Here is a 25012-nt window from a genome sequence, read left to right as displayed (position 1 = left end):
TTAAAAAAAAAAAAGCATTTGCTATGGAGTAGGTCTCGCATATCCGAAACTTTGACCCATTGGTATTGTAAATAATGCCTTTTATTTATGTGCACTGCACCGCAGAACTCCATACAGTTCGACCGATGCACCCACCACACAGCTCGACCGATGCACCCATCACACAGCTCCACCGAGGCACCCACCACACAGCTCCACAGATGCACCCACCACACAGCTCCACCGATGCACCCACCACACAGCTCCACCGACACAGCTCCACCGATTCACCTACCACCCAGCTCCACCGATGCACCCACCACCCAGCTCCACCGATGCACCCACCACCCAGCTCCACCGATGCACCCACCACGCAGCTCCACCGATGCAGCCACCACACAGCTCCACCGACACAGCTCCACCGATGCACCCACCACACAGCTCCACAGATGCACCCATCACACAGCTCCACCAAAGCACCCACCACACAGCTCCACCGACACAGCTCCACCGATGCACCCACCACACAGCTTCACAGATGCACCCATCACACAGCTCCACCAAAGCACCCACCACACAGCTCCACCGACATAGCTCCACCGATGCACCCACCACGCAGCTCCACAGATGCACCCACCACACAGCTCCACAGATGCACCCACCACACAGCTCCACAGATGCACCCACCACACAGCTCCACAGATGTACCCACCACACAGCTCCACCAGAGCACCCACCACCCAGCTCCACTGATGCTCCAACTTAGCTCCACCGATGCACCCACCACACAGCTCCACCGATGCAGCCACCACACAGCTCCACCGATGCAGCCACCACACAGCTCCACCGACACAGCTCCACTGATGCACCCACCACACAGCTCCACCGATGCACCCACCACACAGCTCCACCGATGCACCCACCACACAGCTACACCGAGGCACCCACCATACAGCTCCACCGAGGCACCCACCTCACAGCTCCACCGATGCACCCACCACACAGCTCCACGAGGCACCCACCACACAGCTCCACCGAGGCACCCACCATACAGCTCCACGATGCACCCATCACCCAGCTCCACCGATGCACCCACCACACAGCCCCACCGAGGCACCCACCACACAGCTCCACAGATGCACCCACCACACAGCTCCACAGATGCACCCACCACACAGCTCCACGGATGCACCCACCACACAGCTCCACTGATGCAGCCACCACACAGCTCCACCGATGGACCCACCACACAGCTCCACCGATGCACCCACCACACAGCTCCACCGAGGCACCCACCATACAGCTCCACCGATGCACCCACCACACAGCTCCACCGATGCACCACCACACAGCTCCACCGAGGCACCCACCATACAGCTCCACCGATGCACCCACCACACAGCTCCACCGATGCACCCACCACACAGCTCCACCGAGGCACCCACCACACAGCTCCATCGATGCACCCACCACACAGCTCCACCTACACAGCTCCACCGATGCACCCACCACACAGCTCCACCGATGCACCCACCACACAGCTCCACCGATGCACCCACCACACAGCTCCACCGATGCACCCACCACACAGCTCCACCGATGCACCCACCACACAGCTCCACCGATGCACCCACCACAGAGCTCCACCGATGCACCCACCACACAGCTCCACCGATGCACCCACCACACAGCTCCACCGACACAGCTCCACCGATGCATCCACCACCCAGCTCCACCGATACACCCACCACACAGCTCCACCGACACAGCTCCACCGATGCACCCACCACACAGCTCCACCGATGCACCCACCAACACAGCTCCACCGAGGCACCCACCACACAGCTCCAGCGAGGCACCCACCACACAGCTCCACCGATGCACCCACCACACAGCTCCACCGATGCAGCCACCACACAGCTCCACCGATGCAGCCACCACACAGCTCCACCGATGCACCCACCACGCAGCTCCACTGACACAGCTCCACCAATGCACCCACCACACAGCTCCAGCGAGGCACCCACCACACAGCTCCACAGATGCAGCCACCACACAGCTCCACCAATGCACCCACCACACAGCTCCACCGATGCACCCACCACACAGCTCCACCGAGGCACCCACCACACAGCTCCACCAAGGCACCCACCACACAGCTCCACCGATTCACCCACCACACAGCTCCACAGATGCACCCACCACACAGCTCCACAGATGCACCCACCACACAGCTCCACCGAAGCACCCACCACACAGCTCCACCGATGCACCCACCCCACAGCTCCGCCGAGGCACCCACCACACAGCTCCACCGATGCTCCAACTTAGCTCCACCAATGCACCCACCACACAGCTCCACTAATGCACCCACTAAGCTCAACCGATGCACACACCACTCAGCGCAACCACAGCATCACTCAGCGCAACCACAGCATCACTTAGCGCAACCACAGCATCACTGGTTCAAATATGTTCTTTCAATTTCGTCACAATAAATGACGATTTTCGTCACAATAAAAAACACTGAACATAATCTTCACAAAAGTTATTTACAAAATTTTAAGCTATTGCCATTACAAATTAAATAAATTATTTAAGTATTAATTATTTAAAAAAATTAAAAGCCATTGTTATTTGTAATATCAATACATCTACGTCACGTAAATACAAAACATGCTGCATTACAAATGCTATAGGTGTCACATTTGCGAAAGTTATAACTATTGGCATTGTAAATGACAGTTATTAATTTAGCTATTTTAAAAAATAACACATAAAAAAAATTCATTTATAAGACCAATAGCTCAAACTTTTCTAATGCGAGCCCTATTGCATTTCTAATGCTTGTTCATTTCTACAAACATACTTTTTCTTTCATATGAAACATCAAGACACTAAGGATCGAAGAGGTTGATGATGTGACCATGTATTTTAAAGAGAAATATACAATATGCTATATGTTAAAACAATAGTGCAAACCCATGGAAGTCTTTGACCTTATAAAAGAATTTGATCTTCGGCGTTGTTCTTGTTTCTATTGCCGTACACTCCCTTATACTTCCCCCAAAGCTTGAGGTACATCAAATGCCAACCCCTGCAAGTCCAAACTAATTGAAGAAAGCGTGCTTATACCCCACCGCTCCGTCGCTGTTCAATCTAAAATGGCTCCTACCATTGTGTGGCTCACAAAGCAAACCCCCATTTTAGCCCCTATCCATCTGGGTTCTGCCCCAATCAGGTCTTGCAGGTCTTGGGCCTAAGGTACAAAATACTTAACATTTACAAGGTCACTGCAAATGACTGTACCAGACGTCTCCTACCGTTTTTGTAATAAGAACTTCCTATGGTGAACATAAATCATCACCAGCTACTTATACTACTGTTGTAACAGTGACCACTTTAGACAAGATTACAATAGTGACCACTATGTCCAAGTTTACAAGCAGTGATCACCTTAGTGCATCAGGAGAGTTGTTAACAGTAATGTAAACCAGCATTTGCAATGCAATAGGTCTCGCTGTTACACAAGTTTAATCTATTTGCATTGTAAACGACAATGCCTTTCATTTATGTTTTTAAAACTAAAAGGTATTGTTATTTACAATGTCAATAGCTCAAACTCGTGTAAATGCGAGACCTATTGCATTGCAAATGCTTGTTTTTCATGGAAACCTCTCTTCAGCAAAGACTGATCCATTGAAATGCATTCATGACTTTGTATCACTTGTACGCGATAAGAAAACAAGGTACTATGCACAGCAGTTTTATAAAAACATTAATCGTCCCATTCTCCTTTGTTGATAATAATGAGAAATGTGATCATATGCAGAGCACTTCTGCAGCCTTAAACCAGTAAGTGGCCATCTCAAAACAGTATAACCAAATCCGCAGAAGGACATTAGCTTAAGGTTAGGTAGTGCCCAGGCAACAACAAAATGCAACTGCTTCTCCCAGAATGCAAAATACAGATTTTCAGCTGGTTGTCGCTCAGGTCGAGCAAGCGCACACTCCTAAAGCTGGTGAATGTCCAGGGGTCAATGCTTTCAATTTCATTTGGCGAAGAAAAAGAAAACAGAAAGGCGATCCAGGCCTTGGAAACTGGACTTGGTCAGCATGTTAATATTGTGATGAACAAAGTAAATAGAGGAGACAGACGGCTGGGAAAGCTGGAAGAGAAACAGATGTCAGATCACATCACGGAAGCTGTCATAAAAATATGCACCAATAACACCAAGACACATAGTAACTCGGTCTCAGCAGTATTCAGCTGAAACCGGAAACAGCATACACACTGCACTGCTCCATAACTAGCATAGACCAACCCACGGAAGAGGAAAGGTTTCCAGTTCTGGTCCACACTTCCTCTCATGAAAAAACTGTGCGTAAACAAGCGTTAGCAAAGCCAATGGGTCTCACCTGTGCAAGAGCTATGGACTTTGTTAATGTGTTTTAGCCATGTTATACACCAGCATTGCTGCTCTTCACCATGGCTAAATCTTTGTTACATAGAGGATAGAGACGTGGAGTGCAGTGGCGTAAAGTGGAGTGGCGTACGGTGGAGTGTCAAGTGTGTCGTGGAGTGGGGTGGATTTGAGTGGAGTCTAGTGGAGTACAGTAGAGTGCAATAGAGTGGAGTGGTATAGAGTGTAATGATGTAGAGTGGAGGGGCTTAGAGTGTAGTGGCATAGAGTGTATTGGAGTGGAGGGGCACAGAGTGGCATTGCATTGAGTGGAGTCTAGTGGAATACAGTAGAGTACAGTAGAGTGCAACAGAGTGGTGTAGAGTGTAATGATGTAGAGTGGAGGGGCTTAGAGTGTGGTGGCATAGAGTGTATTGGAGTGGAGGGGCACAGAGTGGCATTGCATTGAGTGGAGTCTAGTGGAATACAGTAGAGTACAGTAGAGTGCAACAGAGTGGTGTAGAGTGTAATGATGTAGAGTGGAGGGGCATAGAGTGTATTGGAGTGGAGGGGCACAGAGTGGCATTGCATTGAGTGGAGTCTAGTGGAATACAGTAGAGTACAGTAGAGTGCAACAGAGTGGTGTAGAGTGTAATGATGTAGAGTGGAGGGGCTTAGAGGGTGGTGGCATAGAGTGTATTGGAGTGGAGGGGCACAGAGTGGCATTGCATTGAGTGGAGTCTAGTGGAATACAGTAGAGTACAGTAGAGTGCAACAGAGTGGTGTAGAGTGTAATGATGTAGAGTGTGGTGGCATAGAGTGTATTGGAGTGGAGGGGCACAGAGTGGCATTGCATTGAGTGGAGTCTAGTGGAATACAGTAGAGTACAGTAGAGTGCAACAGAGTGGTGTAGAGTGTAATGATGTAGAGTGGGGGGGCTTAGAGTGTGGTGGCATAGAGTGTATTGGAGTGGAGGGGCACAGAGTGGCGTTGCATTGAGTGGTGTTAAGTGTGATAGAGTGGAAGAAGTGTCATAGAATGGAGTAGAGTGCAGTAGGGTACACTGATGAAGAGTGGAGCGGCATAGAATAGAATGGAGTGGAGTAGAGTTCAGAGTCGTAGAGTGCCGTAGAGTGTTGTGGAGGGTCATAGATTGGTGTAGAGTGGGGTGGCGTAGAGTAGAGAGTTGTAGAGTGTTATTAGAATGGGGTAGAGTGTCATAGAGTAGATTGTTGCAGAGTGGAGTAGAGTTTTGTTGAGGGTTGTAGAGTGGAAAGTCACAGCGGTGTAGAAGTAGAGTGTCGCAGAGTGGAGTAGAGTGCTGTTGAGGGTTGTAGAGTAGAGGGGCATAGACGGGCATAGACTGGAGTTGCGGAGAGTGCAGTCGAGTATTATGTCATCGAGCAGTTACTCTTTTTTTTACATATTTTTTTTACATATTATCTGTTTTTAAGTGAATTGGGTTCAAAAGTCTCTTCTGATGTGTCAACGAGTGATTTGTAGGGGCATCATGCTTGAACATTAAGAATTTGGCTACATATATGAAAGCTTCTGGTACTTTTTTAAACCTGAAAATCCGAGTGAGATTCGAAGAAATTAGCCATGTATGTGATTTTTAACAAATCAGCGCTGCGATGAATATAACAAAAAAGTGAAATGTTATCAATCGTTTGCTTTCAGTCGCATTTGTTGACACAGTGAAATCTTTTCATAAATTCAATCTGAACGTGGTCACTAAATCAATGCCCTAGTAATCCTTCCAGAGCCCTATTATGTGGCATCATTTATCGCTCCTTTTCGATCCCAACCTTGATTAATTTATACGCCGTCTCTTTGACTTCCTTTACGATTTTACAGATTCTTCTGGCGTAGGGAGATGAAACTCGTATCATTTAGAAAATGGATAGTAAGCGTCAACCGGTACAGATTAGCTTGCCAAATGCTATATCTTCAGCGGGGGAGTAAACATGGGTCAAACCAATGCAGCTGCGACTCGGTTTTATTTTTAGCGTACCTTCTACTACTTGATCAAGTGGCCGTGGGGTCTAGGGTCTTTGACACACTCGCATAAGATTAATAGGATCTCTGCCAAATGTTTTTCTTTCTTCCTATGCTTAGAAAAATTCTCCATTTACGGACTTCTTTCTCTAGTTCACAGCGGCCCAGGCAATAATAGCTTCCACTTTAGGCTATTTGTAATCGAATCTGGTGGTTCAGTGGATTAATGCATCTGGTTGAGGAATTCAGTGATCTGCTGTCCGAAATAAAAGCTCGATAAAGGAAGTGTTCGTCCAAGGCAAGAGAAAGAGAGAACAGACTACGGAGCGTTTCGGGCCTCTGATTAATGACCACCCAATGAAATAGGGATGCGAGTGGTTATTGAGAAAATAGCGCTATTATTAAAACATTTGTTGCTGTTATTTACAAGTAATAGGATATAAAAAGATTGGCAAAGTGAAGAACCTCACTCTCATTGTTAAAACGGGTTGCAAGTTCGCCCCCAATAAAGGTTCTCATGGAATGATTGTTACTGCGCCGGTCACATCCACAGCATTATTTTTTTTGCATTTGTACGGAAAGTTCGTGTTGTGTTTGATGAATGTCTGTCAGAACAGTTCGTAAGCAGTATTGATTTTCAATATAACGCGTAGGAGTCACCATAGAACATCAAGGTGAGGAAGGAAACTGAGGACAGACTACCATTCGCTGACGACGCTAGATGAAGAGTCGTCAAATCAGGGTCGCCCTTATGACTGTTGGGTTGGCTCACGCGCATAGGGAGAGGACAGAGAGTGCCGCTACTATCCTTGATGACGGTTCGAGCCCCAGTCTAGGTTTACTCAGCCTTTCATCCTTCCGAGGTCGGTTAAATGAGTACCAATTCTGGGTAATAACTGCTGTGCCTACGATTGTGCTTGAGGGGACCTATAAGGTTCATAGCGCTGCGTTCATACGAAAGGCAACAGGGCAGTTATTATGCAATTTCTTTTAATCACACTATGAATGTTTGCATGGAAGAAATGCACTCAAAAAGGCACATATCTAATGACGACCTGGAGTTATAAATTAACTCAGCGAGTAGTAAAATAAAATAAAAATAAAATAAGTTTGATTTTCTTCACGACTTTGCAACAGCATCGGACAACAGTAAACGGTGAAAACGGTTCTCTGTGCAGCTGGCAATATAATCATGAAAATCCAGGGCACAAGTCGGACGCTCGTGTAAATAGTGAAGTTTAAAGGATTAGCTTCCCATTCCCATGAGGCTGAGAGATGTCACCTGGTGCCACAGCGCTGCTGCTTACGTATCAAAACACTACATATAACCAGGGCTTTAAGTGGGATGAAAAAACTTGTGGGGGGTCGCTCAAAGGGGCGTGGCCAATGCAATTAAGGGCGTGGCTTAAAAACACATAAGGTAAAAAGAGTGCCCCCGACTTGTATTTTGCTGTTTCTGTCATTGCATCCAGATATATGAGACAACAAGTAACATCATACCTACAACAAGTCAGGCCTATTGGCTTTGTCAATTATTGTTAGTTGCATAAGATAATAAGCAGAAACTATGGCTAGTATATAATATTGAAAAAGCTTCCACTAAAGCCCTGGTGACACCACAATAATGTTGCTGCTCCTTTGTTTCAAAAAGAGAAGGGAAAACCGGAACTGATTCCCCGTCTGTGCAGGCGAATTAGTGAGAGGGCGGAGTCGTGACGGAACCACTCCGTCATAAGCACAGCCCGCCCGTGGCTCATGACGGCGTGGTTCCGTCACGAGCATGGCGGCGCCGCGCTATCCCCCTTACCCCCCAGCGTCGCAGCGGAATTACCGCCGTGGCCAAGAGGTTAAAGGATTTCCCTTCCCCTACAACGCTCAGCTGGCATGAGGTCATGCTGTCACTTCTCCACTAGTGAGAAGTGAGCAGTTGGAGCACACGCACATCGATGTGCCTGCTGTCACTGCAGCCCGGAAAACAAGCATTTGCAATGCAAATGGTCTCGTATTTACGCAAGTTTGAGCTATTGTTATTGTTAATGACAATGCCTTTTATTTATATTTTGGTTTTTAAAACATAAAAGGCTTGGTCATTTACAATGTCAATAGCTCAAACTTGCATAAATGCGAAACCTATTGCATTGCAGATGCTTGTTTTTAATTTGGGACACAGAGGCAAGGCCTTGTTTTGTATGGCTCCCCCATAACTCCTCTGCCCCTATGTAGCTGTTAAAAACAAGGGCAGATGTTTTTCGGGCAATACATAACCTAAAAGTCTAGATGGGTAAAAATAGAATTACGGGGCTGTTATTCACCTTGGGGTTCGGATTGACATCATAGACAACTCGAGCTTCGCCCTTGTTGTCTATTCGATGTCACTAGGAACATACAGCTAGATTCATGAAAGGAAATCCGTCTCGCAAAGGGCCAGATTCTGAGAATCTGGCCCTTTGCAAGCGCAATTTTTGCATTTGGGATTCATCATCCCAAATGCAAAAATCGCTAATTGCGAAATCGCATATTTGCGCGGAATTGCATTTAAGGAATCTCTATTTGAGATTCCTTAAATGCAATTCATTAACCATTTCTTATTTGCGAATTCGCTATTTCTGGCCGCTATTTACCACGAAGTCTGACTTCGTGGTAAATAGCGAAAACTTAGAAAAATGCACTTTAGTGCATTTTTCTAAGTGGTATGTTACACACACACATGTCCTTTGGACATGTGTGTGCGCAACATCAGGCTACATTTACATTTCAGGGGTGCTACAGGGTGTCCTTTGGACACCCCTGGCACCCTTGAAATCGCATCCTTATTTGCGATTAGCAAATTGTTAATCGCAAATAAGGAATGACTCCCCATTCATTCCTATGGGCCTTTGGGCCCTTAGTAATGAATGGGGAGTCATTCCTTATTTGTGATTAGCAATTTGCTAATCGCAAATAAGGAAGCTGTAGAAATCGCAATTAAAATTGCGATTTCTACATGAATCCCGTTTTGCAAGTCCTTAATAGCGATTCCTTAATAATCGCTATTAAGGACTCGCAAAACGGGACAATGATGAATCTAGGGGATAGTATTTGGGCAATATGGGAGGTACAGGTAACTTTTGTCATCTGCCTCCAGAGTAGGCAATTTCACGGCTAGAGCACATCTCTACTAAAACAGATTTTCATCACTTTGTACATTATCTAGTGTATCAGATAAGGCCTAGGCCTGCCGTGAACTAAAATATGTTTTTGGCGAGTCCTAAACATGGAGGGCAACACAAAGTGTGCTCAAATACTGACTGGAGGACCACTGTCCCGGTTCTGGGTTTCGCAGGTGTTGCACGGGGTGGCAGCACTCGCAGGTTTACAGTGACCAAGAGTTGTTTTTTTACCTGCGTCGTGTGAATGTGAGCCTACCAGACCATTCATCTTAAAGTTCCTCTGCTCACAGCGAACCTGGAATTCTAGCACCCAGAGCCAGCGAGCTGGGCATCTCAATGGATTACTTTGCAGTACATGTGTGTGTGGATGAGCCAGAGTGATAGAGGCTGTATGGCTTCCATGCTTCAATTTGGGAAACAGCTGGAAATGCACCTCTTTAAGAAAATAGTACTTAATGACAAAGTTGCATTCCACCTTCACTCTCAGACCCCAGCTACTCTATTTGTTCACTGACTCCTTGTTTGCCTTAGGCACTGTACCACTCTCCACTGCCTTTTGTTTAGGTTTGCACTATACAAATATTACATTCATGTATTCAATAAGAGACATAACTAGTAAACAGATTTCAAAGGAAGAAAGAAAATCACTCGTGATAAATAGCAGTAACACCTACGTACATTTATTGTTAAAGTTTTATCGCAATCTTGGAGGTGTTCCACACCTCCTGCACTACTGGTATTTACTCGTTTTAAAGCAATCGCACATGGTATTTTTCATGGTTCAAATCATGTATCTTCCTTTGTAACACCTATTAACATGTACGGTACTAGATGTGTTGAAATCAGGGGCTCTTTACACGTAAATGATTTGAACTCTTTGTATTGCAACTTGAATAACGGCAAGGATTATAGCTTGTTCACTGATGCTAATTTTTCATTGAATTGGCGTGATTATCCAATCCTTTTTTAGGAGTCTTAACTGACACATTTTGTTTGCTGTTTTCTTCATGCAGAATTACCACCAGTGAATTTTTTTGAATTTCTTAAAATAGGTGGATTGAGCGGAATTGTACAATATTTACATTACTACACGTATTATGGCTTTAATACAGTGTTTTAACAGAGACTCTGAGGAATTTTATATTGTTTCTTGTTAACCAGTGTACTTACTACTCTGAAGTTTAAAAATCTAAGCTGGGCTCCTGTGGGATTCAAACCTCTGACCTCTAAGTTGCATGACATTTCACTAGGGTCATTCACTTGTTGAGCTGTATTTCTGCTAGCATGGGGAATGCTATCTCTTACTCCAGTATTCTTAGATGCTCTCTGCACCCATCCGTTCTATAGTGCTCGTGCTCACACCCCCTCCTGTTCTTTGTCACCGTTCAATCCTTATTAACTAATTATTTGTCTTGTCGATCTACAGGCTACGTGCTTTTGAGGTGACGAAATACAGGAGCTCTGTACCTCTGGAATGCAGTGAACAGTTCTTCGTTCACTCGCTGACACAAGTACTCACATACAGACCCTTGTTAAAAGGTGAGCATTTCCATGAATGTTTTTGGGGAACTCGTGGTAACGTGACTGTTTGAACCCCCTCATTTCACTGATGGTGGTGCTCAGTGTTGGGGCAGTATTGGTTTACAGAGGCAAAAGTAGATAATACTAACACTCTATTATGTGGTAGTGTGGGTGAGCAGTTAGGCTTATCAGATGTAGTGCTAAGCATTTGTTGTACTCACAAAGGCAATAAATGGAACACACACTCAAGAATGAAGTCGACTGATTTTATAGAAAAATAGCACATCTTTTTATATATATATTTTGAACCAAGAACTTCACTTGCAGGTAAGCAAGTAATATGTTTCAGCAATAAGCAAGGTAAGTACAAGCAATATACAGTTGTGCGCAGTTAAGTACGACCTTATCTTATGGAGTAAAACATGCATAAGGGTTTAGGGGTTCATCTTTGGAAATTCGAATGTTAGAGAGCAAGGGTCCAGAGTTTGACCAGCAGTTTCTCGGGAGCGTCATGGATTCAGCTGGGAGAGTGAGTAGCTGGTGCGCTATGAAAAATGGGGGCCAACTAAAAACAGGCTGCACAGGAGGACTAGTGGGCAAGTCTCAGGGCACTCAAACGAGTGCAGAGATTTCGCAAGGGCCTGGTGACCATGGGAGCACAAGGGTTTCAGAGATTCTCCAGATGGTAGGGGCCGGGTGCAGAGCAAACAGGTGATCCAAGCTCTGGTGCTCAAAGCGCATCTCGCAGTCAGAGGCAAACACCTCAGCGAATGGTCTCATGCTGCTGACGTCCGTTGACGAGTGCTTGGTCTTCATGCAGTTGGAGTCTGGCTTGGACTCTTGCAGTCGGACGTGGGTTGCAGGGCTTCCGGTACCCTGGGGCTGGTGCTACTCGGCTCCAAAAGATTCTGGTGCCCCCAAACTTGGTGAGTAGGTTGTGTTTATCCTTCAGAGCTACTGTACCTTCCCCTGGGCAGGTGCAGTGTTGGCGGGGCCAGAAAGCTGCAAGTCGAGAGTTCGGACTCTGCGGTTTTGGTGCCTGCGATGCAGGGGAGTAGCGCCTCTTCTCAATTTGGCGAAGTAGTGGAGGGCCCTTGGGGTTTGTAGCAATTTTTCAGCAGCAGGATGAAACAGTGTTTCGCGATTGTTGAGTCTTTTGGCTGCAGGCAGGGTTTTGTGCCAAAATTCAGTCCAGGCTCTCTGTTCTTGGGGTCAGCCGCTCTTTTTTGGCATTGGTATTCTTGTGTATGCTGAATCTGAAATAAAAGGTTCAGGGGTGCCACCTAAATACTCAATTTAGGGGTGTTAAAGGGAGTGCCAGGTAGTTGCCAATGGGCTACCTACCTTTAGAGTGACTACACCCTCTACATGCTCACATCACGGGGGTGGGCATGACCCTAGACCCAGTAGGTTATTTTCCCCCATCTTCAAGATGGTGGAAAGTGAGCTGTGGCGTCCCCCTTAGGGGTGGTGTATGTTGGCTGAAGACTCTCCTCCTCATCGAACTAATTTTCCTGCCTGTCTTCCTACCGAAAGTGGGGTCAATACCGGGGGGTTGCCTCTTCTGATAGAAGGAGAGGCGTGCGCTGGCATTCACAGGCGGCATTGCCTTTGAAGCTTCCTGCCCTGACAAGCTGCTCCTGCTTGAAGGAGGTGTGAAGCACCTCCGCCCAGTGCAAGCCTTGGTTTTGGCTCCTGAGAGTGGAGGCTCTCACCCCACGGGTCCAGAAACATGTCTAGTACTGGCAGGCGGGTGGAGATCAATCAGGAACACACTAGAAGTCAATAGGTTTCAGAGGACCCTTCCAAAAGGGTCTGCTAGCAGCAATTATTAATAGATCTGACACCGGAATCAGTGCAGGTACCAAACATCCCATAATACAGTGAAGACATTATGGAGTTGGAGAACTCGTAAACACGAGTGTCCATCCCATGTACTCTCTATGCCTTCCCTGTTCACTTACAATATCCAAGAATCAACATGGATATTGCAGGGCATATCAGCTCGTGCAGATATGTCCTTACAGGAGATATAGTGCACCCTGCCTTATAAAAGGGGGTGGTGATGGACGGAGCATCTGAATCAATCAAACACTCACACCCAGTCAAAAGATCTGGGTTTAATCCATCACAGTTCTTTAGCCCACTCTGCCACCCGAGTTCAGACATGGCTATATGCAAATCAGTCTGACCCTGTGCCTCATGGGAACAGTCCAGCCCGAACTGCCAAGCCATGCCTTCCCTGGACCGGAAACAAGCTTCCGAGGACCGGTTTCTGGCATTCCAGCCGTCTTCAGCCCGGCTTGCTTGAATCCAGTGGCAAAGTGAGCAAGGGACTCACGTCTGAGCATACCCTGCCACACTTATGGTGGCCAAAAGCGGTACAAAAGGGGGTGGTGATGGACGGAGCATCTGAATCAATCAAACACTCACATCCAGTCAAAAGATCTGGGTTTAATCCATCACCGTTCTTTAGCCCATTCTGCCACCCGAGTTCAGACATGGCTATATGCAAATCAGTCTGACCCTGTGCCTCATGGGAACAGTCCAGCCCGAACTGCCAAGCCATGCCTTCCCTGGACCGGAAACAAGCTTCCGAGGACCGGTTTCTGGCATTCCAGCCGTCTTCAGCCCGGCTTGCTTGAATCCAGTGGCAAAGTGAGCAAGGGACTCATGTCTGAGCATACCCTGCCACACTTATGGTGGCCAAAAGTGGTACAAAAGGGGGTGGTGATGGACGGAGCATCTGAATCAATCAAACACTCACACCCAGTCAAAAGATCTGGGTTTAATCCATCACCGTTCTTTAGCCCACTCTGCCACCCGAGTTCAGACATGGCTATATGCAAATCAGTCTGACCCTGTGCCTCTGAGCACTGAAATCTTGCATAATATCTCTAGTAAAATATCGCTCTGTAGTAAGATCACAAGATGAAAAATTGTAAAACACAGATCTGTTTCTCTTCTAATGCCGTGATTGTGCTATGCTTTTTGCTGTATCACCTTTAACACCCTGCCTGCTTCTGGTGGTAGTTTTCTTTTGCCAGTTGAACTGTTTAGTCCACCTTTACTCCTCAAAGCAGCTGTACCTCCTGTCTGACTCCTTGCTAAGACTCCCTTTTCTTTTGTGTCTAGACTAGGGCAGTGGCTAAACTTCCACATCTCCCATTTTATATTTATTATATGGTTTTTTAATAGTATGTCAGTTGGGTCTGATAGGTCTTTTTGTCCTCATTAAGGTCGGGTATTATCTGACGGGGATCTAAAGCAAATTAGTATGATATTGTTGGGTTCAATGAAGACTCAGGAGCCGGTGAGTAACTTTAAGAGGTTTATTCAATAGAATGAAGCCCCATACCAGATGTCATCTTTTCGCCTTAACTGGGTCCTCCAAGCATCTTTGCGTGGAATCATCAAACCATTCCAGTGAGCGATCATCACAAGCACAACCTTACAATCTAACCCCTGGCATCTACCACTTTGGCATACAACCTTGGCATACAAAAGATAGTTGATCAGAATCTAACTTTAATATTTGGTTTTGCTCATTAATGGTACATTCGGTTTACTTCACATTCTACAGTTTCTGATGCTGTCCGCATGCAGAGCGAATGGAGCTTCGCCAAGGCTTCCCCGCTTCTCACAGGCCTTTATCGTAAGGTGAGTCCAGACAATACACCGTGCCATTTAACTTGTTGTGTTTTTTGCAGTTATATTAATGTATGGGATTCAATGCATGGTCTGAACGAAAACTTTTGTATGTAGTGAGATACAGCCAGACACAGACTTATATCGAGATGAATAAAACACTCAGAGGACCCTAAGCAAATAAATTATGTGAGTGAGATGCACAGTGCAAGCTGTAAGACGTGGGAGATTCAGATTCACAGGACACACACTGAGAGTCAAATGAATATGTACTGTCAACTTTAATTGGCCTCCTTCGTTCATACAATGGGTGGAAAGTTAAACCTGACATAGAAATAGTCGGAGCTGAGTTAGATTTGGGTAACGCTCCGCACCCCAGTGGGCAAGGGCGAACTGGCCATTTAATCTATTAGTCATTTCTCTGTGGACCTAAAGCCAGTAGCTCGATTTTTGACAGTACAGAGCTCCCACTGGACTTTCAAAAAGACTCTTCAGCTCACCTGATATTATTGTAGCAGATACTGTGGGGAAGAGAGAGAGGGAGAAAAGGCGTGGAGCTGTTTTGAACATTTTTAACAAGGACTGATTTTGGATTGGAATCTAGCCCTACTATTGTGGGGCGCTGAAGTGCATAATCAAACAGGTAGCACGCTACCTCAGAGGAGAGTGCTTGCATTGTTAGACAGGTTGTAAGCCTATGTGGGAAGTGTACTGGTAACATGTGTGTGCTACCAGTGAGGTGCTCTGTCTTCTATTGGAAAAAACACAGTTGATGGACAGAATGTAGAACAATGTCATACATTCACCCCAGTACAAGGATCTGGGCCTAAATCCATCGTTTTTTTGCACTCCACACCACCCTGTGTTAGACACTGGCTATATGCAAATCAGCTCTGACCCTGTGCCTCATGGGAACAGTCCAGTCCGAACTACCAAGCCATGTCTTTCCCAGACCGGAATCAAGCATCCAAGGACCGGTTTCTGGCTATCAGCCTTCATCAGCCTGGATAGCTTGACTCCAGTGGTGTGGAGAGCCTGGGACTCACGTCTGAGCATACCCAGCCTAGTTTGGTTTGCCCTGTTCCCATCATGCACTGGGACAGGAACAGACTAATTTGCATATAGCCAGGTTCTGAGCTGGGATGGTGCAATGAGCTAAAAAACAGGTGATGGATTAAAACCATGATCTCTTGACTTGGTAAGAGTATTCTGCATCATTCAGAAACTCTGTCCATCACCACCCCCTTTTTCCAAAATCTGTCTTCTATTGGGACACAGTGCTTTGTGTTGTGATAGAGGGAGGGATATGTGAGATTTAGGCATGCATAGAAAATTATGATGAGCTGGCAACTATAATTTACCCTGCAGGTCACTTTTTGAGTTTGTATACACCGTTGCATTTCTTTTTTCTCCATTGACTGCCTTTGTTGTATACAGCAGAATAGTCACCCAATCTTTAGGACATGATGGTCTGGGAAGGAGGAGAGGCAGGTAGTGAGGAGACCTGCAGCACACCCTATAAGGATATATACTTTCATATAACAGGGCCCTGGATGATAAATAATAAGGGATTGCAATGATGCTATGGATAGACAATATAAGGAGGCAGTAAGGTCCGAACTACTTACTGCTGGGAAAGAATCAGTCCACTGCATTCCCTCTAAGAATCGAATCTGACATAATTCAGACCCTTTGAGGGCCATGAAGATAGGAAGTGTGTGGTATGTGAAAGTGTGCACCGTACGGGGGATGGTGATCTATAGTGTGCACTGTGAGGGGTAGCAAGACCTTTCCTTTGCACTGAAATGCAATTAAGTCCTAATGTACACCCAGTTAGGTAAAGCCTTCTGCAGTTTTGGTGATCCTCAGAAAAAATAACAATGCGGTGCTAAAGGGAACTAGGGCCTTCTTTTCAATTGTGAAATTGACAGTTTATACCTCCGTTGGTGATGGTATTTCTTATACTCCTTCATCCACAGTTGTTCGTTATGTTCAGTGCAGAGACGCTGATTGTTCACCTACAGCAAGTTCTGGAGACACATGAGGTGAACTGGCAAAATGTGCTGACCTGCGTGTCCACACTCGTGATCTGCCAGTCTGAAGCTCAGTCTCTGGTTAAAGGTATGTGCTTTTTATGATTCAGAGCCAAAGATTAAATGTACTTATTCTGCACTGAGCTGACTAGCTCCTAACTTTTTCTTGTCAGTTGACAAGTTTAAAAAACAAAAGCAATTCTCTAGTGTAAAAGGGACATGTCACCTCCGAAAACTACCACGTTTAAGCTTTATTGAGACTGTCTCAATCAAATGTCTGTCTCATATCCCCATGAGCTATGTCTCTAGTGTTTTGGTTCTTGCCACAACTCCAAGTCGTGTGATGATTGTGCCTTTAAGCACCCAAAGTGATTCAGGATTGTGAAACCAAGCTGGAAATTGCTGAACATTGCCGGAAGTAGCGTAAGCTCTGTTTCCACTTGAAGTTGAGAGCAGACGCGTTCTTACTCCGTGGCACTGGACAGCAGCTCCTAGGCAGAGGTGCTTTTTTGTCTGAATCAGAATGAACTATGTCTGGTCGCATTGATTCTGTTTTAAGACATGACCTTGCTTGAGGTTGCGATTGACCAAAGCCCTGATAGACTAAAGCCTTTGGTGACGATGAAACTGATGGGGCTGAATTTCTCCCACAATCTGATGATGGCAATTTCTATTTGGCCCTATAAGAGGTCAGAGGCCTGGACACGAGGCTGGGATCTGCCCCTGGTTCTTCAACGAAGAGACAGACTTATTTGTAATGGAAATGAATGGGAAGAAACTCATAAAGCGCATTATACCAATGTGTCAAAGTGCTAGAAAGCAACAAAAAGAAACATCCACTAAATTTAAAAGAAAAGAGAACATGATACTAAAGAAGAGAAAAGAGCCACATTTTCAATTGCTTCTAAAAGGCGGCAATCAGAGTGGTTAGGGTGATCCACACTTTGGCAGCTGCTACAGAAAAGAAGCGGCCGCCCCATCTAGCTTTCCGAAATTTTGGAATTGTCACCTTCCTAAGGGAAGATGACCTAAGATGTCTTATGGGGGTGTACCAATGAAAAGCTGCTCTGAGGCACAGACCCTTACTGGTGTAGAGCCTGATTTACCATGCAGAGCGCCTTGATTGTCGCACGCTTTCTAACAGGAAGCAGTGAAGGGAGGGCATACCCTCCCTCACTGAGAGATGTTTGGGGAAATTCAGAACCAGATGGGCAGCTGCATTCTGAAAAGGGCACAGGAAGATGTGCACTTTACAGTTGCTGTCTGTTGAGGTGAGAGACCTCTGTCGTCACTGAAGTGTCACAGCTTGGCTTGACCTCTTCTGAGCTCTTGCAGCCATTCAACGAAGTCCTGACTGACATCCTCATCGGCACCCGGGCGAAATCTTGTTCCTGGCCACCTGTAAACAGAGAGGTAGTATGATGCCACAGACCTGCGCTGAGTGATCCAGCCTTTTTGACACAACACCCTACTCAAGACAGCCTGGAAAAAAACTAATTCCCTTCGACCACCCCAGATAGAGAGTTATAGAGAATTGAGGCATTTGGAAACTAGTGTTCTCTTCAGCCAGTCTCACCCTTTGGTGAATAGTGCCAGCTGTTTGCTGGGTAGGTTGTCCCGGACATGGTTGCAAAAATCTTACAAGCAGACCTGCAAAAATTCCACACCCACTTGGAGCAAACCATTCAGGATGGCTAGGACTGGGCCAAATATGTAATTTGGTCATACCTGGATCCCTGCCTGTTTAGGCAGAGCTTTCGGCACTACTGTGGTACTCCGGTGTCATGCATGGATAAAACCACAAGCTTCTTGAGTGACGGCCAGGTGTCACTCATGGATATGCCGTTTGACGGTCCTAGTCTCTTTGGTGACAACGCTGACTATGTCCTAGAGTGCTTTAAAGAAAGTACATCTAGAGTTTGCTCATTCGGCCTCACCATGTCTGCAAGGCTGTATCCCCAACAGTTTCTATATGTGAAATAACATACCCAGGCAAACAGAACAAAAACTGGCACAATTCAATTAGCAAACAGAACAAAATTAATAATAAAGCACTAAGTTTAGCATAGAAAAGACTTTTTAATAAATTTCATAAAAAGTGTCATGCATTGAATCATTGACATATTGATAAAACATGATAAAACAAATTCTATTGATGAATATATAGTGTTTATACAGTAAGATGATATAGTGGAGGGATGGTTTCCTGTCTATGCGTTTCGACACGTTGAAGGTGTCTTCCTCAGGACACTACCATCATGGTACTAAAAGTAAATAAACAATATTTAAAAATCTGTCCTTATGCTAAACTATTTACAATAATAGATACAGTTTGCTAGAATATCTGGGCCAGTAAGTAGATGAATTTTCATGATATACCGCGTAACATTAATTCATTTAACATATAGAAAGCTACTAACAAGGGCATGGTTACAGTCTCAATGAAATATTTAGAACAGATATATTGACATTTCATATTACGTCACATTAAGATTTTCAAAGAGAAGGCATATAAAGGGAAATGCACAGATCATGAACAAAAGAAGAAAGAAAAAAGAAGAAAACTGGTGTTTATTTGTTCCTTGCAGGTTTTAAGCTACTAAAGTACTGGTTTTAACATATTTACTGGTATTGAAAGGGGAAGGGGTCCTTTACTAGATGAGGTCGAGACTTTTTATTCCCTCGTTAAAAGGTTGCTTCAAAAAATATTTATCAGATTATTTACAGTGTGGCAATATGTCTACGCGTTTTATTACCTGTTTTAAGATCTTTATATTAGACTTATATGGCGTGGTTATTACGGTCGGGGCTCTTGTTGTAGCGTTTAAGGTGCGAAGAGTATGCCTGAATACGTAGAGCCAGCTGTTAATAGAAACACAGGTGGCCATAAAAAAGGAGCATAATATCGATTAATTATTTAAATTGTCACAGGGGTTATAAAGTGCTATCTATATTGCTAATTACCTGTACTGCGGGAACTGTGATATATCGAGACGGCAAAATTGTTCTGCGAAAACACGCTCTATGTAGATTCGGGGTGTTCACTGTCTTGAAGAATAATAGGTTAATGGTAAGTGTAAGCTATATATCAGTACATTATTATAATTGTTCTTAGGGATACAGGTGATTATTTCCTCTCTCATTTCTTACCTATGTTTAAAGGCTATGTTGGATGAGTGACGCTAAAAGGTGGGAAACGATCCCCCGTTGAACCGTGTGTCTTCACAGCCAGGTAGGATGTGGTCGGGCTCAAATTAACGGCTGTCTGGAATCAAAAATAGCCGTGCATGAGAGTCGGCATTACAGAAGGCATTTCCGGAATGGTTAATAGAAGACGCGATGTCTTGGGATTCCTTACCTTTTTTAAACTAAATCAGGGCGTGCCGGGGTAACGTGCTTGCTCAGATGACTGTAATTTTATCGTGATCAAATAACCGGCTCTAAGGGATAAACAACAACGCATACGATAAGCGTATTGAAATGCGGGACGGTATAGTTTTAAAATGAACTAAAGTACCTTTTTTTTGGTTCTTACCTATGTTTAGTAAGGTATAGGCATGCCGGTGTCACGTAATTATACTGTCGATAGATGTTTGATCGGCTACAGATTACCGGTTGTCTAGGATAAAAATAGCCGTTCAGAAAAATAAGAAGTGCGAAAAATGTGACGTATTAAGTGTTATCAATAACGGGAGTTTCTATTTGGCTTCTTACCTGTATTAGCTGAACAAATGGCGTGGTCTAACGTCTCAAAATTCAATGGATGGAATTTTGGCTCAGTTGTTCCAATTGGTTTATAAACTGAGCTCTACCATTGGTAGTTGTCATTTGCATAACCTCCTTTTAAAGGGATATGCCTAAAAGGTCTCATACGGTACTGATAAGTGTTGTTGATTACATTTACCAAAGATGTGTTATCTATTTCTATGTAGGGACGAAATAGTCATAGATGAACATAGTTAACAGTTGGATGTTAAAAAAATGACATACTTGCATTATTCACGAGGGAAGGCCAAATTAATAAAGTAAAATAAATAAAATTGGTTGGGTACATTAGGGGAGACATAATGATAGGTCATTAAGTATAGTATTGCAGATATGGACTTCATTTGTAGGGGCTTTCTGTTGTCTTTTGGTTTTACAAGATAGCGTTCTCCCAGGGTAATTCGTTATTTAAACCCTGGGTGAATGTTCCCAAGGAAAAAATCCAAAATACTTCTTTTTTCTTTCTAATTTTATCGCCACCGTTGTTGTTTGGCGTATGGGTCTTTTCTAGGATGCGCCATCTGATATCAGACGGAGAGTGTTTGAATTCAGAAAAGTGGTTAACTAGCGGAGATGTCAATTTACGTGTTTTTATGGCGGACCTATGTTCTGTAAGACGTGTTTTTATTGGACGTGAGGTCTCTCCCACATAGCCCAAATTGCATGGGCATATAATCAGATATACTATGTTACGTCTATTACACGTCCATAGTTCTTTTGCTTGCATATTGAATTGGTTGAAGGTGAATGACTCTCCCGGTATGATGCCGTCGCAAGATTGACAGGAGCCACATCGGGAGGTACCCTAACTTGGTTGGTGCCATATATTGATTTTTGTATAAAAGGGGTTTTGGTAGTCGCTGCAGTGTAACGTGAGTGGACTACAAGATCTTTTAAGATCTCCCAACAGTTTCTCACAGTTCAAGGCATTGATAGGTATTTTTGCTTACAGACCCACCACCTCAACAACAGGCGCCCAAGTTCTTTCAGGGTTGGGGCGGGGGATCTAGCATATAACATGCAGACCTACAGGGGTAGAGAAACTTCCAATCCTCCCACTCCTTGGTCAGGAGCCTCCAAGCCACTTTAGTTTGCGCATAGCGGCACATGACCACCTTGTGGGAGGCAGAATCAGTAATTTGTCCGCAGATGACAAGCTATAACCTTCAAAAACATTTGGTGAAAAACCGTGCATTCCCCTCTTCCAATGGTTATTTGTTTATACGTAATGGTCAGTGTGCTAGTGGGGTATTGCCTCCTGATCATGGGTGTGTGTCTCCTTCATAATTCAGCACTGTTCCTTTTGTGGTCCAATGTCTCCCTCCTGCACCACCAATATTCCCAATAGGGTTCCACCTTGTGTTTATTCTATTTCCATAAGCTTTCTTCTCTGAAGTTTTATATTGTTCTTAGGTATAATTTGCATCAGCAAATTTATGTATATCTTCAAAACAATCTTCAGAAAAATCCTTCAATTAATTTTATTGGTTTATTTATTTACTCAAGATTTCATTCATAGTTTATGAAGACAATATTCCTTTTGTATCACATCTATCCCATCAGTCCCCAATGCATTTCGGACCTTTGTTGTCCTTCATCAGGCAGTTTGCTTCCCTGAGGAAAAACAAACATATATATGACACAGTGGGTGAGATTATGTGAAAATTTCCTTTTTTACGGCCACATCATACGCGTTACGGCTGAAACTCAGCCTTGTCCACTTATGGCGATACGCCGACATTCTTGCTTATTTATGTGATCATGTAGTTTGACGCAATGCCATTGAGATTGTAAACAGACTCTTCTATTATTAGCACAAGCCTAATTCATTTGGGAATATTCTCTCATTTTGTATGCAGTCAATTTCATATTTATAGTAAAGAGTGGAGTTAAAATCATAACACATAACACTACAAGGACTGTCTCACATAGCTCTTTGTAGTTGCCTTTAGTACATTATTACACTCACTAACTGAACCACTTTTGTTTCTTTTCTTTGGGGACACCTTATCAGACCTCCTGGCTCGCCTGCTCAGCAAGGCTTTTGAGAGCTATGAGCTGGAGAACATAATCACTGCATTCCTAATCGCGCGCCAGGCAGCGCTTGAGGGCCCTGCTGCTTTTCTGTCCTACACGGAGTGGTTTAAGGTAAAATCCCTTTCCTAAAACCCCAACTGATGATATGGAGGGCAGCTGGCACCTTGGGAGGTGGGAGGGTGGTTAATGTCTTATACATTTTTACCTTATTCTGCAATGCTGTTAATATTCCTCTGGTTTGGACATTTAATTGTGTGCCATCGCATTAGAATTTGATTTGACTATTTCTCTTTTTTGTGAGTTATTTCTTACTACATTCACATCAGTCTTCTTATGGATAATTGAAATCTTCGCTATAATTTAGTATGGGCTGGAAACGTCTTGGTGGGGAGGGCATGTGGAGCTTACTGGCCCTGAAGAATGTGTCAGGCCCATAAACCCTATTTGGGGACAGAAGTGAGTAAATGGAGGATGGATTCATAAAGTTACAGTTTACCTCCCAATGTGGTGAAACACTTGCAGTGTTCATTTTCTTTTTAGGTTTCCTTTGGAAGCACTGTAGGCTACCACAGTGGCAGTAAGAAGTCTTTGGTTTTCCTCTTCAAGTTCCTCTCTGACTTGGTGCCCTTCGAAGCTCCCCAATACCTGAAGGTGAGAGGATATAACAGAATCTATTATCTTGATGCAACATGGCAGATCTAGTGATAGTTACAGTGCCATATTCAGAAAGCTCAGATGAATTTCCATAGGTTTCTACCTACATTTGGAATAAACCCCTGACTTTTTTTTATTATTCACTAGAGAGTAGGATGATATGTGGGAAACTGATATTTTGAGGGTTTTTTAAATAACACTCCTGGATTTCTTTTGGGAATTCTTTTTCTGGACATGCAAAAGTGTTTTTGCATGTGTAAATTTACATTTCGTACATTTACCTATTGCAAGTTCTGGCAGCAAACTCCTCAGCATATTCATGTATATTATTCACATGCCATGGTTGTGCAGAGTTCCTAGCCTCCCCACACATTCTGGTACTTGTAATGTTGAATGTTCTTAGACTGAGACTGTTAAAGGAGGGTGAGGGTCCCAGTGCCACACTGTCAGTGTTAAAACCTCTGTTTTTCCAATTACTGTCCTCAGACCATTACTGCTGCGTGAATACTGGCAATCTTCACAGAGCAAATGTATGATTTTTGTGATCATCAGAGAGGAGAATTCATACTTTTCCACAACAAGGGGGCTAGTATGTTTATCAGTTTATTATTATTCAGGATCGCAAGGTATATATCATAGTGTGACTTAAGGTGGGAATGGTTTGTGAAACAGTTTGTGACTACCCATTAAAATGTTTTATTGTGAGTGGGCCAAAACTTTCTGAGGCATTTCTTCCCTAGAGTACTTATTTGATGTCTATGGGTGAAGATTTACTTTAAAGGTATGTGAGAGTATATTTTTATAAGTGTTTAAAATCCTTGCTTTGAGAATAAAAACTGTGGTTTCACACTTATAAATAAAGGCATGTCAGCACCTAAGTTTGAACTTAGATGCACAAATGGCTTTGTGAATCAGGCCCAACCTCCGCAAGCAATACCACTGTCCTCTTGAGCTTATTGTAGCTTTCCTGGCATTTCTAATCACCAGAAAACTGGTTGAAGAAGAACGTCTGCTCTAGAGCCCAGTAAAAACAGCTGAGTGGCACGAGGGTCTAATTTAGAGATCTTGGTGTAGCCTGTAGGACAGAGTTTCAAGTTATCTCAAATATTTTCCAAATTTCTTAAATAAGTTCCATTGAGTAATTGAATCAAAAGTTTACTACTGATTATGTTCAGTTTGTCAATTCAATATTGTGTGCATATTTCCTCTCTAAATTAGTGTTAAATTACACTGCATCTGATTCTTTATTTTAGGTCCACTTAATCTACCCTCCATTTGTGCCAACAAAATATCGCCCTGTGCTGTTGGAGTACATTTCTCTGGCCAAAACTCGATTGGCAGATCTCAAGGTTAGTGCTCATTGAGATTTCCATACAAATCTTCTCCCACTGACTGACAGTTAACTATTTGATCCTTTCAGATGTATATGATTTTCTCAATATTTAAAGGTACCAAAGTATTGCCACTTCCATACACCTGAGTCTCGTACATTCTTGATTACCTTTGTGTGTGCTCATTCCTTCTTTCCCAGTTTCTATCCTCCTATTTGACAGTGTGTATTGCCAGATATAATTTCCCCACTAATAGTAAGTTTTCTTCCCTATATGGTCGCATGCCTGAGGCTTCTTTCCCTTTTTGCTAATTTATGCATTGTACTTTTCTCTGTTTCCTATTTATACCCGCTCGCCCATGTCTTTTCTATTCCTTTGTGCCATAATCATCTACCTTCATCTAGCTTCTCTGTCCATATGTTCGCTGTCCTTTCGGAATGTCTTTACTGCCCTAACTTTGCTTGACTATGGTCCTTTGAGGGTCTAATCCCAAA

At 44.2% G+C, this 25012-nt stretch overlaps 1 protein-coding gene across 1 annotated transcript in view; it reads left to right on the top strand.

The window, feature by feature from the left end:
• FANCA (FA complementation group A) overlaps positions 1 to 25012 on the top strand; it is a 674778-nt gene that overhangs the window by 157095 nt on the left and 492671 nt on the right. The window contains exons 11-16 of the mRNA XM_078671408.1: positions 10956 to 11068; positions 14634 to 14710; positions 16678 to 16819; positions 22511 to 22644; positions 23074 to 23184; positions 24441 to 24536. Of these exons, the coding sequence (XP_078527534.1) occupies positions 10956 to 11068; positions 14634 to 14710; positions 16678 to 16819; positions 22511 to 22644; positions 23074 to 23184; positions 24441 to 24536 (673 nt within the window). The remainder of the gene's footprint in view (positions 1 to 10955; positions 11069 to 14633; positions 14711 to 16677; positions 16820 to 22510; positions 22645 to 23073; positions 23185 to 24440; positions 24537 to 25012) is intronic.

The sequence above is a fragment of the Lissotriton helveticus genome, chromosome 12 (genome assembly GCF_964261635.1).
Source record: "Lissotriton helveticus chromosome 12, aLisHel1.1, whole genome shotgun sequence".
NCBI classification, from domain to species: Eukaryota; Metazoa; Chordata; class Amphibia; order Caudata; family Salamandridae; genus Lissotriton; species Lissotriton helveticus.
The sequence above is the reverse complement of the archived record's forward strand: the minus strand, read 5'-3'. Positions and strand labels throughout refer to the sequence as shown.